General features: G+C 35.3%; 2 protein-coding genes across 4 annotated transcripts; both read right to left on the bottom strand.

The window, feature by feature from the left end:
• Positions 1-35: 35 nt before the first annotated feature.
• LOC109060621 (coiled-coil domain-containing protein 74B-like) lies at positions 36-4188 on the bottom strand. 3 transcript variants are annotated; one of them, XM_019077777.2, is made up of 7 exons: positions 3913-4188; positions 1427-1474; positions 1211-1325; positions 858-1068; positions 692-789; positions 284-340; positions 36-177 (listed from the first exon to the last, which is right to left on the bottom strand). In XM_019077777.2, the coding sequence occupies exons 1-7, from the start codon at positions 4025-4027 to the stop codon at positions 45-47; spliced, it is 777 nt and encodes a 258-aa protein (XP_018933322.2). In that variant the 5' UTR covers positions 4028-4188; the 3' UTR covers positions 36-44. The 3 variants fall into 3 exon arrangements, with proteins under 3 accessions (XP_018933322.2, XP_018933323.2, XP_042604426.1); XM_019077778.2 differs by having other exon boundaries at positions 858-1065; XM_042748492.1 differs by lacking the exon at positions 1427-1474.
• Positions 4189-4325: 137 nt separating this feature from the next.
• LOC109060619 (sphingomyelin phosphodiesterase 4) lies at positions 4326-14650 on the bottom strand. Its single transcript, XM_019077775.2, is given in 21 exon segments — positions 4326-4777; positions 4779-4982; positions 5102-5230; positions 5321-5452; positions 6707-6937; positions 7062-7267; positions 7333-7496; positions 7672-7769; positions 7905-7995; positions 8187-8335; positions 9087-9176; positions 11671-11742; positions 11826-11958; positions 12040-12191; positions 12322-12374; positions 12510-12606; positions 12690-12765; positions 13317-13453; positions 13930-14016; positions 14091-14159; positions 14501-14650. Coding segments are annotated over 20 exon segments (2460 nt in total). The 5' UTR covers positions 14130-14159; positions 14501-14650; the 3' UTR covers positions 4326-4657.
• Positions 14651-16382: the final 1732 nt, after the last annotated feature.

Below are 16382 nucleotides of genomic sequence, written 5' to 3'. Positions count from 1 at the left end.
TTTCAGTCTGTGGCATGAAGTCATGTAACCACATGACTGGTCCTTCAGCACATAGTCCTCTGTAGACGACGTCTCTGCACAGCCCGAGCCCTCCTGTGTCTGTCTGCTATGTTATTGAGGGGCTGTTTGAGGGCAGGGAGGATCACTTTCTCTGCTTTACTAGCCTGAGACACAGGTCTGTTCAAATAGTAACAGAGCAAAGGTTCATATCTCCAAAACTGAACTGTTTATGTCAGTCAGGTTGATGCATGCTATATACAGATATTTACAAGCAATGACTTACAGTCCTTTAGGCAGTGTTTGGAGAGAAATCTGAGGAAATGTGTCTGATTCGTCAGCTCTGCCAAAAGAAGGTAAAGGGTTAAAAGGCCATCTGAATATATATCGGAAAATGATATTATATTTGCTTTAACTTTATGTGAAGTCACTCTTATCTTTTTACCATAATGTATATAGATACATTTTAAAGTATAACTTTTTTTTGTAATTTAAAGTAAATAATTGTACATTTATTCATGTTTACAATAAAACTTAAAATCAATCACTGGAAAATATATACTGGTGTGTATATATATATATATATATATATATATATATATATATATATATATATATATATATATATATATATATATATTCTTGCAGTTTTCTTATTTTCCTTTGATTTTGGGGTTTTTGATTTTGAAATTACCTTTTACCATGAAGATATGCCTTGGTCAAAATGTAATTCTCTGCAGTTATTTTCTTGTTGAATACAATGTCTTTGAGAGCGGCTTTCACACGTTGGATCTGAGAGAAGACAAATTAAAATGGATTATGTAATATATTGAAAGGCATTAAGAAATGTATGATCTCACCTCCTGGGACTGCAGGGTGTTAGCGTTGTACAGCTGACGAATGAGGAGCTCACATTCCTGTAGGGAGGGAGGTCGAGGGGCCTGAGATGGACGACACTGGATCATCAGAGGCTGTAGAGAAGTGATGAACCCTGCTTTGGCTTCTGAAGGATTGTCTGTTCTGTCGGTGGTGAGGAAATTTGATCTGGTTTCTCTACATTGTAAATGACTGCTGTAGGTATAAGAAGAATGTCACTAATTTATGTATCCCATTCTTCATAATAATGTAACTGAATAATAATTTTATTTTAAAAAATACAAAAAATAATATTAGGTTAAATTACATTAAATTTGATATGCAGTTTTGTAAGCACCTGATCTCTGTGGCGTGTGGTGAGCAGGTTTCCTCCAAAGTCTGTTCCACATAGTTCTTTCTGTCTCTCTGGATCTCGTTGCTGTCTGTGTGCTTACAGATTCTCCGGCTGGATCCTGTCGTGGAATTTTGGTGCAAGTTAGACGTGTACCAATCATACATCTGTCCAATGGTATTGTTTGAGAAGATGTGAGAGAGGACACAAGTGTCACTCAACCTTTACTGCTCGACTTTGGAAGCTCCATTATCAGCTTATACTGCAGCTCTGTAACCACATAATTACATAAAAATACACAATGGAGAATGATGTTTAGTTTATGATGGTGTATGCAAATTTTCAATATTGTTATATTTTTCTTAACTTTTTAATTTTCATATTCATTATTACACATTATAAACTCTTTTTAAATTATTTTTATTGTTACTCTTCATATTTATATTACTCTAATGTTACTTAAACACTACCAGTAAGATTTTTTACATTTTGTTTTTAAATTATTCTCTTCTGCTCACTGTATTTTGATCCAAAATACAGTAGAAGCAGTAATATTGTAAAATATTTTTATGATTTAAATGAACAGCTTTCTATTTGAATATATTTTAAAATGTAATTTATTATTGGGATCAAAACTAAATTTTCAGCATCATTACTCTAGTCTTCAGTGTCACATGATCCTTCAGAAATCATTCTAATATGCTGATTTGCTGTTTAAGAAACATTTATTTGTATTATTTTTATTATCAGTATTTAAAACAGTTGAGTATTTTTTTTCAGGATTATCTGATGAATAGAAAGATCCAGAAATAAAAAGCTTTTTTAACACTGTACACTACCATTCAAAAGCTTGGAGTCAGTATAACTGCAGTCAGTTTAAATGATAGAAATTAATACTTTTATTTAGCAAGGAAGCTTTAAATTGATCAAACGCGATGATAAAGACATTTATTACAAAAGATTTCTATTTCAGATAAATACTGTTCTTCTGAACTTTCCATTCATCAAAGAAACCTGAAATACTTCTACTCAGCTTTTTTCAACATAAAAATAATAAACGTTTTTGAGCAGCAATGTGTGACTGGAGTAATGATGCTAAAAATTCAGCTTTGAAATCAAAGGACTATATTACATTTTAAAATATATTCAAATGGAAAACAAATATAATTGTATAATCTTTCTATTTTATTGGTGAGTTTTTGTTAAATGTGAGCCAAAATCATCACAATTAAAAGAACCAAAGACTTAAACTACTTCAGTCAATGAGCAATTAACACAATTAAAACACAATTACCAAAATTAAATTTTAAACACCAAAATAAACTTATACACAACATTATATAGCTGCGTGTACCTGTATATAGCTTCTTTCTTCTTTTGAGCTCATGCTGCAAAGGTCTTTGTCTTTTGAAGCTTATTATACTCAGATACTTAGATCCTCAAATTATTTAGACAACTTGGTGATCTCTAAGATATTTTGGAGTGTTATGATTTTACAGATTAAACTCAGTTTATTTTCTGTTATGGTCATCATTTATAATTTTATATTTGAATAAACTACAAATTTATTGAAAGACTTTTTCTGCCTGAATCTCACTGCATCATATGATATATCAAATTTAATGTATGTCACATTAAAATACCAGGGCTAGATGTCACGCTTTTTACTTTATAGATTTTTTTTGGAAGTCATTAATGTCATATCTTGAAGCACAGACAACCAGAAACCTAATGAACTATTTCCACTTATGTACAGGACAGTCACTTTTTGTGACAATGTCCATTATATGGGATAAGTTGTTACAGTGGGAATACGTTTAAAGATACTGATTTATATTCTAAAATTATTACATTTACAAAAGCATATCAGTACATAAAATACCTTATGGTATATTTAATTGCTTTTTAAAATATTAACAGTAATTATGTAAAACAATCTTGAAACTTAAAACTGTTATTTATTTCACGTTGTAAGCAAAATACCTTTACATTTGATTAAACAAATCTCCTTTTGACAGACGTCAAACCGAAACGTTTGTCTGAGTAAACTGATACTTCGCCACCCACAGAAGTGACAAACGCCATTATTTCATCTTCCTCATTCAACTCGACGTCACCAGGCAACCTGTACTAGAGTATCAGCTCTGATACATACACCCCATCCTCACTAAACATCAAAATGCACATTCTGTCTTCATTTACTCCCTCTCGTGTTGCTTCAAACCTGCAAGTCTTTTAATCACTGAAAAAGAGATTACAGCCCGAGTCTCCATTCACTTTCTCGACAACTTTATTTACAGTGAAAGTGAATGGAGACTGACCCTTTCATTCCGCCTAACATTTCATTTGTATTTCAAAAGAAATTTCTACAGGTCTTAACAACATAAGTGTGAGTAAATGACAGAATTGGGTGAACTATGACTTAAACTGATAAAATTAGGCAAGTAGAGAGATTACAACAGCAAAAAAGGCAACATTATTAAATAATCTAGTCACATTTTCTGTGAATTACGTCAAATAAGATGAATAAAGTTTGTTTAAAGTACACGGACAAATACTATCTATGAAGTTCAAGACACGTATATATAATTGTTGCACACTAGTTTACATATAATACAAGCACACTTAGTTGTCTCCTGAATGTATCGTTCAGCAAAAGGCCCAAACATTATTTTTGTAACATGTAAGGGAATGCAACATGAATTTACCTTTATTTTCCCGTTTTAAAATATCTATTTCACCGTGTAATTTCTCCAGAGTTTCTTTATGCTGCTTTTGTAAGAAGTCAATATTCCTTTGCAGCGAAGCTACGCGTGTATCCATTTCTTGTGGTCCCTCGGTGCGGCACTACGTCACATACGTCTACTCACGAGGATGACGTATCACCACTACGTTGCGTCATAACTCGTGTTACACCCAAAATCCTAAACGTGCCTTTACACGTTGTCATAGAAAGAGCTGATTTGTTTTTTAAAAAAACTGTACACTCCTTTCTCTCCCACTGGAACTTTTAATATTGTAGTGGCTGCTATAGTAACAGTACTACTTCCTCTAATACTGCTGGGATATAACAGATTTAACAAAGTCAATTCAATACTTCATTCCATCATTAGTACACAAATTAAACATTCATTATGTCCTTTTAATGAAATGCAGTCAGTTAAGTGCAAACTTTAGATTGTTCAGACAGTCACATTGGCAAAAACACACTATTATAAATGAACTTAATGAATGAAAAGCTGGATTAACTACCTCACATTGATTTAAAAACACACACACACACACACTGTGCTTTAGATACGACTTTCCCCGTTCAATTTTTGCCATTAAATGTACCAATACACTTGCAGTGCAAATACTGTAGATAAAAACCTTCATGAGAACAGGTCGCTTAGCAGTTTAGTATTGACATTAAAAAAATAAAATATAAAAAAAGGCATCATGAATCTTCCTTTACTGAGTCTTTAGTTTTTTATGAAAGAAATTCAACAGGAGCTCATATAGAAAGCTGACGATGAGAACAAGTCCAGTGCTGGAGAGAGCACAAAAACACAATAGCAAAAACAACACATAGAACAAGAAGAATAAGAAGAGTGCTACAACAGGCCGCCAGCACCCGCAAGCTGAGACGGGCTCGCTGAGGATGATCCCTCATCCGCCGCGTCACCGGACTCTTCCACCGTTGCTCTGCCACTTTTGAGGAACTGCTCAGGTAGTGTCGTCCTATACTGCCCAGGAGGTCCTGTCGAGAACACAGCGCCTCCATGTGGTCTCCAAACTATAGGACACAACCAATATGGTCACATTTGATTAAAGTGAAACACATGAAAAGAATACATTAATGACCATAATGAAGTTCATTTTCGGATGAAACTGTAGGCTAAGTGATATTCTTACTCTTGCATTAATAAAGGATGAGATCTGAAACATCAGTCGAACCAAAAAAGCATTTTCATAACTCCTGATAGGCTGAAGCTCTGGATCTCCATGATATTCAATTTCAAATCTGCGAAGACCATTGATGATCTGAAAAAATATGAAATCGAATTTGTAGAATATTACTGTTATGACTGGCAAAATGAATATGTTGAAGAAGATCGGCCCACTAAAACTCACCTGCAACCTGCCCAGGTCTGTTAAAACAAGGCCATTTTCACTTGGGATGCAGTCTGGCAGTTGTTTAGATGCCCCTTCATCATCTACAGATGCCACATTGTCCATCAGCTGAGACAGCTGCCCTGCATTCAACTGTATGTAAAGAAAAGAATTAACCATTTAAATAAAAATATGCATTACTGTTCAAAAGATTGAGGTCTGAAAGAAAGATTTATTTTTTTGAAAGAAATTAATACTTAAAGTGATAGGACCCTCAAAAATTAAAATTCTGTCATTAAATACTCATTGTCATGTTGTTTCAAACCTGTAAGACCTTCATTCCTTTTCAGAACACAAATTAAGATATTTCTGCTGAAATCCGAGAGCTTTCTGACCCTGCATAGACCGCAACGCAAGGACACATCCAAGGCCCAGAAATATAGTAAACAGTAACACATTGTTAAAATAGTATGTGTGACATCAGTTGTGGTACTGTTGCACAGTGAAGACTGACACTGAAGAGAAGAAATTATTGAATAAAGTCATTATTTCTGTTTTCTTTACGCACAAAAAGTATTCTTGTAGCTTCATAAAATTACAGTTGAACTACTGATGTCATATGGACTATTTTAACGATGTCCTAACTACGTTTCTTGGCCTTGAACGTGGTAGTTGCGTAGCTTTCTATGCAGGGTTTAGAAAGCTCTCAGATTTTATCAAAAATATCTTAATTTGTGTACCAATGAAAAAGTATTATGGGTTAGGATTTACATGAGGGAGAGTAATCAAAGACAGTTTTCAGTTGTGGGTGAACTGACACTTAAAATAAGCACAGACATTAAATTGATCATAAGTGATGGTAATGACATTTATAATGTTTATATTTCAAAATGAATGCGGTTCATTCAATTAATCAAAGAATCCCATTTTCCACTATTACAATGAGCATCACTACAATTCTGAAGGATCATGTGACACTAAAGTCTGAAGTAATGTCTGCTAAAAATTCAGCTTTGCCTTCACAGGAATAAATTACATTATTATTGTTTTTATTGTATTTTTGATCACATAATTGAAGCTTTGGTGGGACTTTCAAATACATTTTAAAAAATGTAACCATTTCCAAACTTTTGAATGGTAACTTATGACATATATCCTAAATGTTTGTTTGTTTATTTCTTTCTTAATGCCAATCCAGCATCTATGGCTATATTCATGGCGAGAACCAGTTAATCCATACACAAGTCGATCCATACACAAATCTGGTCTTTACACACACATCCAGGGACAATTTTAGAATGTTCAATTAACCTAACCTGCATGTCTTTGGGCTGTGGAAGGAAACCGAAGCACCTGGCGTAAACCCACACAGACATACATCCTAAATAAAAGCAGTTATAGACTAACCCGGAATATCTGACACAGGTAGTCCAGGGCTTTGTCCAGGAACTCATGAGTTTTCCTCATACCCTCTCCCATATCGTCCATCTCTCCTCCGGTAAAGGTGTTGTTATGATCTGAAGAGCCAACGCCAAACCATGAGAGAAAAGAGTTGTTTGCAGCCATTTCAGTGGAATGATCTGATATCCGTTTAGCTGTCTGTCGGGCTTGGGCGATAATCTGCATGAGCTTTAACACCTGGAATTGACAGAAGATATCATGGTCTATAATATCCTTTTCTGTTTTAACACCTTTCATGATAACATGACTGCTCAACTCTGATTTTAGCACTAATTAAATCTAGAATTAACTGTCAGCTTACATTCTTCCGTAGATCAGGACCAAACATCAGGTTGTACTGGCAGTCTTGCCCTTCCAGGCTATAAACATGACTTTTGACTTTGAAGACGCTGTCTGTCCCCACTGGCTGACGAGAAGAGAGGAAGCTGCCACCATGTGAAGGTGTCAGGAAGACACGGTTCTGTCGTTGCAGGATGGCATGCTCTGGCTCCAAGAATAACTGCTCGGCTAGAGATTCAAATTCTCATAATAAAGCATTATTATCATATCACAATAAAATCTTTCTCACTTACCCTTCTGGATCATCTCTGACAGGTTTGGTTGAACAAAGACTTTGGAGACCCTAAAGACCATCAGGGCGTTTTTGGCATTAACCAAGTCTGTGCGCATGGCTCGATTCAAGAAGCCCTGGAAAAGCTTAGTGTACATAAGCAGATTCTCCTGCACAAATGAGGCCCTGTGAATGACAAAGACCCTGTTGGTAAACACTGATCTGAATCACGTTGAATATATATATAATTGTTTTTACTGTCACTTTTGATCAATTTAATGCATTCCTGAAGAATAAAAGTATTAACTATTGAATAGTAGTGCATGTAATCTTTTAACAAGCACCTAATATAAAAAAATACCATTTGTCGGGAACGGTTCGGTTCTGGATGTCTGCTTGCATGTTTTTTTCTCCAGTGTATCTCCAGGGCTGAATGTAACTAAGCCATGTCTCTAGTACCTAAACAACAAAAACACATCGCATTAAATTTAACACATCCATTTAGCCCTCACTATGTTTTGAACAGCGCATAATGTTTATTGCCAACATATAAAAGTAGGCTCCAAACATCGGGGTGCACTCAAGGACATTTACCGCTCTGAATGAGGCGTCCAAAGGCCAGTGACCAAAGCAGTGTTGTAGGAAGACATACAGCTTTTGCTGGACAAACCTCTGTACCACCACACTAAGGGAGACAGAGAGTGGAGGGTTATTGACAGTGCAGTAAAACAGAAGACAGCTCAATCAAGTCCCCGGTGCCTGATCGGTTGAATAGCTCCTCTTTACGACATGCCAGCTTAGATTTACAGATGTTTTAGTTCTATTGCCTGATTCTTTAGGTGAGGTGACAGAGGCTTGCAGGCTATAAAAACCCACCGCTTGAGCTCTTCCATTGGACTGCTGTGGGAGTGGGCAGAGGGTGAGGAGGAGATTGACTCCTGCTTCAGGCTGCTGGAGAAGGCATGCAGATGCTTGACCAGGAGACGCACAACAAGGACGTGCTCCTCTGAAGGCGTAAAGGGCTCCTAAGAAATTGTCCAAACACAAGTCAGATTTTTAAGAGTATTAATAACATCTGAGACCCCATTTTTACCTGGTATTATTCGGTTTCTCTGACATTTAATGCAGTGACAGAGAAGTTCATTGATTTAATCCACTGATTTCAATAGAGTAGTACTGCTATGCATCAATGTTCTTATAAATTTCATACAACTTCTTCAAATAAAACCACACATAAATATTGATAAAATGTTTTTTTCCCCTCTCACACTGGTTTTGCTACAGTTCATATATATAATTAATAAAAGGCTAAGATACAGATGTAGCTTTTGTTAAAATTTAATGTTAATTTAGAAGATAAATGTGGTAACAAAACTGCAAAAACGGAACACCCTGCATATTCTGTGTAGTGCAGTGCAGTAGTGTTTGCATAGTTGAAAGCACAAGAACAAACACCCCAAAAAGATCAAGATAAATAAAAAGACTCAATCACATAAAATGGGTTAAAATCTACATAAAAATAGACATGCTTTTAAAAAAAAGAGAGAGAGACACATTTCTCACATTTACAAGCTCTCACAATATCCTAATAATTTAGTAAATCACAAGACTAATTATTAGTCACATTAATTCAATCACACATTATAATCAGACCAAATCTCCCAACTTAAGACTTGCCTAAATCTTTAGTGTTAAAACCAACCCCTAGTCTAACTCCTATCTAATCTTAGGTTACCTCCAGGAAGCCCGTGGAACTGAATGAAAAGGTAAAAGTACTTGGTATGTGTGGAGGGTCCCAGAGCCTGGTGGGGCGGGGGGTTGGCACAGCATGCTGGACATACTGAGGCGGTACTGCAACAACGCCAGCTAAAGGACCCATCACAAACGGGTGGAGGGGAGGGGAGACGGAAGAGAGGAACACAGTGGGGGGAGGAAAGGAAGAAAAGGGAAGAGGAGCAGGGCAGTGAACATGAGAATAGAAAGGAAAAAAGGACAGAGTGCAATCCAAGAAAAATAGTTGGACATAGTCAGAACCGAAATGGGGGTGTACAAAAGGAAAGAAAGAGACAAATCGATATTGACCACAAAAGAGAAATGCAATGAACATGAAGATGATGCAGTTGTCCTTTTCTCATCACTTGTGAACCTCTAGTGTAATGTTAAGTGGCATGCTTTGATTTTCTAACTGCATGTATGATGAAAATATGCCAAAGGATATATTCTTATGAAAATTACAGAGAAAATTGCTTTTCTGGTACTGACATTTTCTAAAGCAAAACAAATTTAGGAATGACGCTAACTAGAGTATAAACTACAGAGAAAACTGTCAAATTGTTTGCCTCAGGAAGCCTGGAAAATGTAGTCAAGGCAACCAAGGAACATTATTGTAATCTGTGCCTTGATTCTCAGGTGAGTGTCAGTTTGATGATGTTTGTATGTCATATTACCTTTGGCTTTGCCGTTTTGTCAAATCGCTATCATTTCAAATAAAACCAAATGGAGCTCATGAAAGCAGAAAAGGAGACACTGCATCTTTAAAGTTTTCACCATGAAACACTGATAGGAGTCACTGATTTACTCTTTTTCAGACAAATTATTGATTTTTGCTAAATAAATTCAGTCCATGCAAATGGAATTACATATTTATAATTATATTTATAATTATATTAGAGTTAAACAGTTAACCCCCCAAAAATGATGTTGTTATTTACTCATCCTCATTTCATTCCAAATCATTAAACTATTATACATAGTGTTCATAGTATGGAAATTTTACATATATAGTTCATATAAAATATAACTTCATGGTAATTTCACAATATTAAATGTTTCATTGTATTTTTCTTCATCAAATAAATACAGCCTTAATGAAAATAAAATCTTACCAACCCTGAACTTTTGAACAGTGTGGTATATTAATTATTTTTTTTCTTTTTTTGCATAGGAAAAATAACAGCATAAAGGTTCAGAACATGAGGGTGATTAAATAATGTTTATGTTTTGGGTGAACCATTTCTCTAATCCTCAGTAAACCGGTGACTTCCAGTTCATAATCTTCAGCACAAAGATGTTAAATAAATGATGCCAGACTTAATATGCTCTGGGCTGACTGGAGGGAGACTTGCACTGATATACTGACTGTAAATAACACACGGACAGGGAAATAGACTCGGAAGCCAGAGACAGCGAAAGCTTGCATACACCCCACAGCCAAAGAACAAAGACAGAAGACGTATCAAGGAGCCAGCGGGCTGCATCATGCAGAATCAAACATGAAGCAATAACTCGACCACTTCAATCACATGCCCAGTGTGTACAATGCTTGTTCTGCCCAAATCATCAAACAACAGAGAACAAAGTAAACATGAATTAAAAAGCTCTCTTTTATCCCATTCTATGTTTAGCAGCCATATAACGTTGGTTTGATTTTAACTAAGTCCTTGAGCACAGAGGAAATATAATTCAATGGGAAATTCATGTTCTACACAAACAGTTCTCAACTGAAGGGTCAGAAACCACTAGGGGGCCTCAGTAAGCTTCAACATGACCAAAATCACATGAAATACATCAGCAATATGGTTAAAATGCATTGGATTGAGAGGATGAAGTACCCACAACCAGCTACAAAAGACATTAATGTTCAGTTAGCATTTAAAATCAAGAGCTTGCGCAAATCTGAAATGAAGCTGATAACTGGATTAATTAGAAAACTCCCAAAAATATATTCACAAGAAAAAAAAAAAAAAAAAACTTGATTTCTTTTAGAAAGAAAATGAATGAAAAAAGCTGGGTTAACTGCAATGATTGACTGGTTTATATAAAATATTTTCTTTTTTATTTAATTAATTTTATAACCACTACTAATATCTCAGAAATGGTTATTTCTTGTTAATTTAAGCAGCATTCACTTAAAATGTGATTTAAAAATTCCTATTAATTTTATCAAATAAATAACAGCAGTTTAACAGCACTGGCAATAACAAATTTGTGGAAACGTGGAGGACTAGGTCAGATTCAGTCCCAGCTTTAAAGGGCAAAACTTTGGGGTTTTTAGACAATATCTGTTAGCCATACATTGAGGCCATCTATAACAGAATAGACCTAAAATAAAATTCCCATATTTTCAATTACCCAAAGCTTCCAAAAATGCAAATATTGACACTGTAGCTATGAAAGACAAGGGGTTTATTTGTAAACAGAGCACATGTGTGTCATTCACAGAGGGAGAGGAAGTGCAAGAGTCAGGGTGGGTGTTGTGCAGCAGCCCCTATGCAGTGCAGGGTGAAGGGATGGAGCCAGCCAGCCGTGCGCAGAGGAGAACGGGAGTGTGTAGGTCTGAGGGCCTGTAACACATTCTTACCTTCACCTGAGGAGATTGCAGCTTCTGGTACATCTCCAGAGAATAGTGATGGAGCCACATTTCCACAAACACCTTTAGAAACACACACAACCATGAAGTTCATGCCAAAACATGAAGAACACTCATCACAAATGACATAAGTTAACATGTGTTACCTGCAATAGTGTCTCTGATCTCCAGATCTCTTGAGCAGCAGGGTCAGCGTTGACTGAGGGCTGATGGGTAATATGACGCTTCAACAAACTAGTGCTGTGACCACCATATCCAACATAAGGAACACTGGGAGACCTAGGACAGGAAGTATATAAAACCATATAAAACTGGAGCTTATTTGCTGAGAAAAGAGTCTTTTAAATGACATCGTGATACCTTGGAGCAGGAGAGGCCACAGTTCCCCTGGGGTCCGAGAAAGGTGATGGAGGCACATTGCCCTCTGTAGGGAGAAAGTACTTGAGGTAGGTGTCGACAAGCACAAAGTATGCGCTATCTGAGCAACTCCCATGCTGCCCTGGAGGGTAGTTCTGAAAAGGTTATTAAACAACATTTAAATGAACTTATAACGAGCCAATAAAATCCTGTAATCCATCAGGGTGTGAAAATCAAGTAAACAGTACATTTGTTCTTGCAAAATGACAGCGGAAGAGCTTTTACCTTTGGTGCAATGAGACTGGAGGCAAAGCTGAACATATAATATTCAAAAGGATCTGCGAAAGATTAAAACCAGATATGTTATGTGAGAGAAAGACAGTGATGAAACAGCTTTGTAATAGTTATAATAAGTTATATAATAAAATTTATAGCATAATACAAAAGTTCGGTTGTAAAAAGCCAAGACGTACTGAGCAATAGAAGGCCTGACGTGGGGAACTGGATTTTATTGTGAAACAGAGGGCAGTCTGGCAGAACCCCAGCATGAATGGATGACTTTATAGGACCCTGTGCAAGCAAAATACAAATTAATGCAGACACGGATAATAACGCGAGGGGTGATGCACAAAAACCTAAATGAATATACTTACCGGCAGATAACTGACTGGAAACTCATACTTGTACTCCTCAGCTTGTAGTTTGTACACACATTTCATCATAGCACCACTGTGGAATAAATATTTAAAATTCAAATACAACAGAGCAACAGTTCAATATCTATACTGCCATTCAAAAGTTTCGATCGGTAAGAGTATTTAATATTTTCAAAAAGCACTTGTGCCCACTAAGGCTGCATCTATTTTAACAGTAAAAATGGAAATTTTGTAAAATATTATTAGAAAGGAAGTAACTATTTTAATATATTTTTTTTAAATTATATTTCAATTTGTAATTGATTCCTATGATGGCAAAGCTGCCATTAATAGTCTTCAGTCTAATAGTCTTCCTTTTTTCAGGATTGTTAGATGAACAGAAAGTTCAAAAGAACAGCATTTATTTGAAATAGAAATTTAATAACATTACAAATGTCTTTAATGTCACTTTGATCAATTTAATGCATCATCACTTAATAAAAGCATTTATTTCTTTACAAAAAATAAATAAATAAAATTATAATTTTGAATGATAGTATGATTTGTAGTCTGAAAAACAGTGGTAATTCTAGTCACAATACTGAATAACACAAAATAATACAAAACAAACAAAATAAAAATAACCTTGGGTCCAGGAAGTCCATGGCAATGTTGTACTCTGCCGAGCGAGCCTGCAGAAACCTCAGGTTCCAGCCACTAAGGATTCCATCCAGGCTCCCGAACACACTCTCCACCAACCAGGGAAAGATTGCATGCAGCTCCTAATCAAATACATGTCATATAAACACAAATAAGACTTTCATGGCTTACTTAATACAAAGAGCAGAGGCGCATGCATGCCATCCTTGAAGCAATCCAAGGCCTCACAGTCACAAGGGACTTAGCCAACAAATGAAGCAAGAAACAGGCAACTGTCAAATGAATCTGAGAAAGGAAGTCACAGAGTTCAACACTAAACAAACATCATTCATTCAGACAGCACTGAGTCGAGTCAGGGTGAGGGGAAGCGGCGCCAGCAGGACAGCAGCTGGTCCAGAGCAATGTGCCAAGAAGACGAATCTCTGTTTTAACTCTAATACATGGGCAACGGCGCATTTGCCTCAACAGATTGTTCTGATGATCTAACAAAAAAAGGCTGCCTGTGTTGGGTTCAAAAATAAGAACTCGCAATGGTTATAAAGTGTATGAAAACACTGTAAATGCATGTGTGCATGTAATAGAAATCAGATAACTGTACCTTTGCAGGGTAATCGTCTATGATTTTGCTCAACTCGTGACATCTTTGATGAAGAGGTTTATTGGTCCAGTCTGCCTTTAAATTGGCCTGCAGGCAGCAAGACACAAAGGTTAGACAGAGAAATATAATATAATATAAAAACAGCTGAATCTAGCACTAACCAGAAGATAACTGGGCTGTTGCAGTGCAGGTGCAGCCATGAAAACTCAGACCACCGATCAACACCAAACCTGAAATTAATGTCAGCAATATAATGATTCAGTCACATTTCAAAACATTCAGCATCACTAGTGAGGTAAGTTACTTCTCGCACTCCAGTGCCAAAAATCAGCGTATTTCATGCTTGCTTAACTAACCACTCTCAGTCTATCCTAAACATATCATTTTAATTTACCTAAATATATTTTTCTGTAATATTACCGCTTAGAGGTTAGCCAGCTAGCCCCACTATCAGCTAACTGAGTAGCCTGGACATTATTTTGTCCTTTTTTAAACTACTAAACGCTCAGTCGGATTCATGTTCACTTAAAACAGATATTAAACACGCCAAAGTAATTTCTAAGTATATTACCTCACACGCAAGAGAGAAAAAAACAATGTTTCTAGTAAATTCCAATAGACCGCGCTTAGATCCAAGACGAGTCAAATGCGTTGGTTATGACGTCATGTCCGCTTACAGCGAGGGCGGAGAATGACGTCAGATTGTTCCAGCCCAATATAACACGTCAGCTTTGACCCTGTGTTGTAAATATTCTAGTGAAGATACCTCTTGAAAATACCGTTCTTCAGCTCCCAAAGTTTGTCATGTGAATTATAAATCCCATAAACTATGAATTTGTAAAATCCTAAATCTTTTATTAGGTTTATCTGAGTAAAATGTGCTGGATGAACCACAGGCCCAATTGTGGGAGGATTCAGAGGAACATCAGACTATATTAGTCATAAAACCCCCAAATTTGGATGCAAATTAATATCTAATCTATGTGATGATATGAAATTCAAAGAGTAATAAAGGCAAGTCTATGGAAAACATTTGTCAAACTGGATAGACTTCAAAAAGAACCTGAGGCAGAGTAGCACCGATAGCACAAACAAAACAGCAGCCTAATGTGATAAGAGTGTGTCACAACAGCCTTAAGGGTTGTGTATATTTCTGCCCCTCTCAGTCTATCATATAGATTTTTTCAGTTTGGGTAAGAATTTTGCCTCTCAGCAGACACTTCAAAGTTACAGTCTGGATAAGTAACAGTAATACTAGGAAAATAATAATCAGTCATTTTTTTAATCTGTAAAAATTGCTTCATATGAGCTCTCAAATTTGCTTAGTTTTTGAAATAAATGTTAATCTCGCACCAGCAAAACTCAGAAATAACAAAGAGCCTTGAACTTCTCATCTCTAATTCAGAAATCAGCCATGTCTGTGCCAAGTGAATGTGTTTAGTAATTGCTTTTATATTAGGCTCATCTTGCATTTGAAATACAGCAAAATAATGAGGTCTGTATTGAAACTATGATACTAATGTGGAGAAAGTGTGAGTAGTATCTCATTCGGTTTTCAATTTTTATTGTTTGAGTCTTGAGATGAATTATTTAATCATTTAAAAATAACATTCAATTAAAGATAGATTTCTTACTTACTAAAGAAATTAAACAAAATGTGTATTAAAAGATAAGAGACACATAAGACAGAGACAGTTACTGATTTTTCTTCTCTCTTACACCATTCTTATAAGAAGTAAGTCTTATAATTTCTCATCATGCTCAATCTTCTAACATTACAGAGGAAATATCAAGTGCAACATGGAAAAGTCTCAGTTGTCATTTCCATCTTCATTTGATAAATTCCACCAAAACTCTGAATGTAATGATGAGTCCTTAAGGGTCCATTAGAGAGGAATGACTTTAGTCTTTGTTTCTTCACTCCAAAAATGATACTTTCTGCAGGCATCATTCAGAATCATCACAGTGCGTAAAATAAAAGAAAATTAAACATTAAATAAAATGTATATATATATATATATATATATATATATATATATATATATATATATATATATATATAGATATATATATATATGTGTATATGTATATATATATATATATATATATATTGAACCTGGGACATTGTTTTATTGCAAACATATGCAAGATGGATATCGTTGAATAAAAAATAATAAAATAAATTAATTAAATTAAACTGTAATAAAAAGTATATTCATTTTTAAAATACATGTTTAGATGGAAATCTTTGTATTAAATAAAATAAAATAAAATAAAATAAAATAATAAAATAAAATAAAATAAAATAAAATAAAATAAAATAAAATAAAATAAAATAAAATAAAATAAGCACAATTTTGAAAATACGTTTTTTGAGTTCACCACTGTTTCATTCCATTTTTGAAAACAAGAATGTGTCCCTCTGAAAATGATCCCTTAAACCGTGTGTTCCT

Source organism: Cyprinus carpio, chromosome B21, assembly GCF_018340385.1.
Source record: "Cyprinus carpio isolate SPL01 chromosome B21, ASM1834038v1, whole genome shotgun sequence".
NCBI classification, from domain to species: Eukaryota; Metazoa; Chordata; class Actinopteri; order Cypriniformes; family Cyprinidae; genus Cyprinus; species Cyprinus carpio.
This window is presented reverse-complemented; position numbering and strand designations above follow the sequence as displayed.

Coding starts and splice junctions, on each gene's coding strand:
- LOC109060621 (XM_019077777.2), bottom strand. CDS start 4,027: ATGGATACACGCGTAGCTTCGCTGCAAAGGAATATTGACTTCTTACAA. Junction 1,326..1,426: donor TCCAAAGTCGAGCAGTAAAG/GTTGAGTGACAC, acceptor ATTCCACGACAG/GATCCAGCCGGAGAATCTGT. Junction 178..283: donor CAAACACTGCCTAAAGGACT/GTAAGTCATTGC, acceptor CTATTTGAACAG/ACCTGTGTCTCAGGCTAGTA.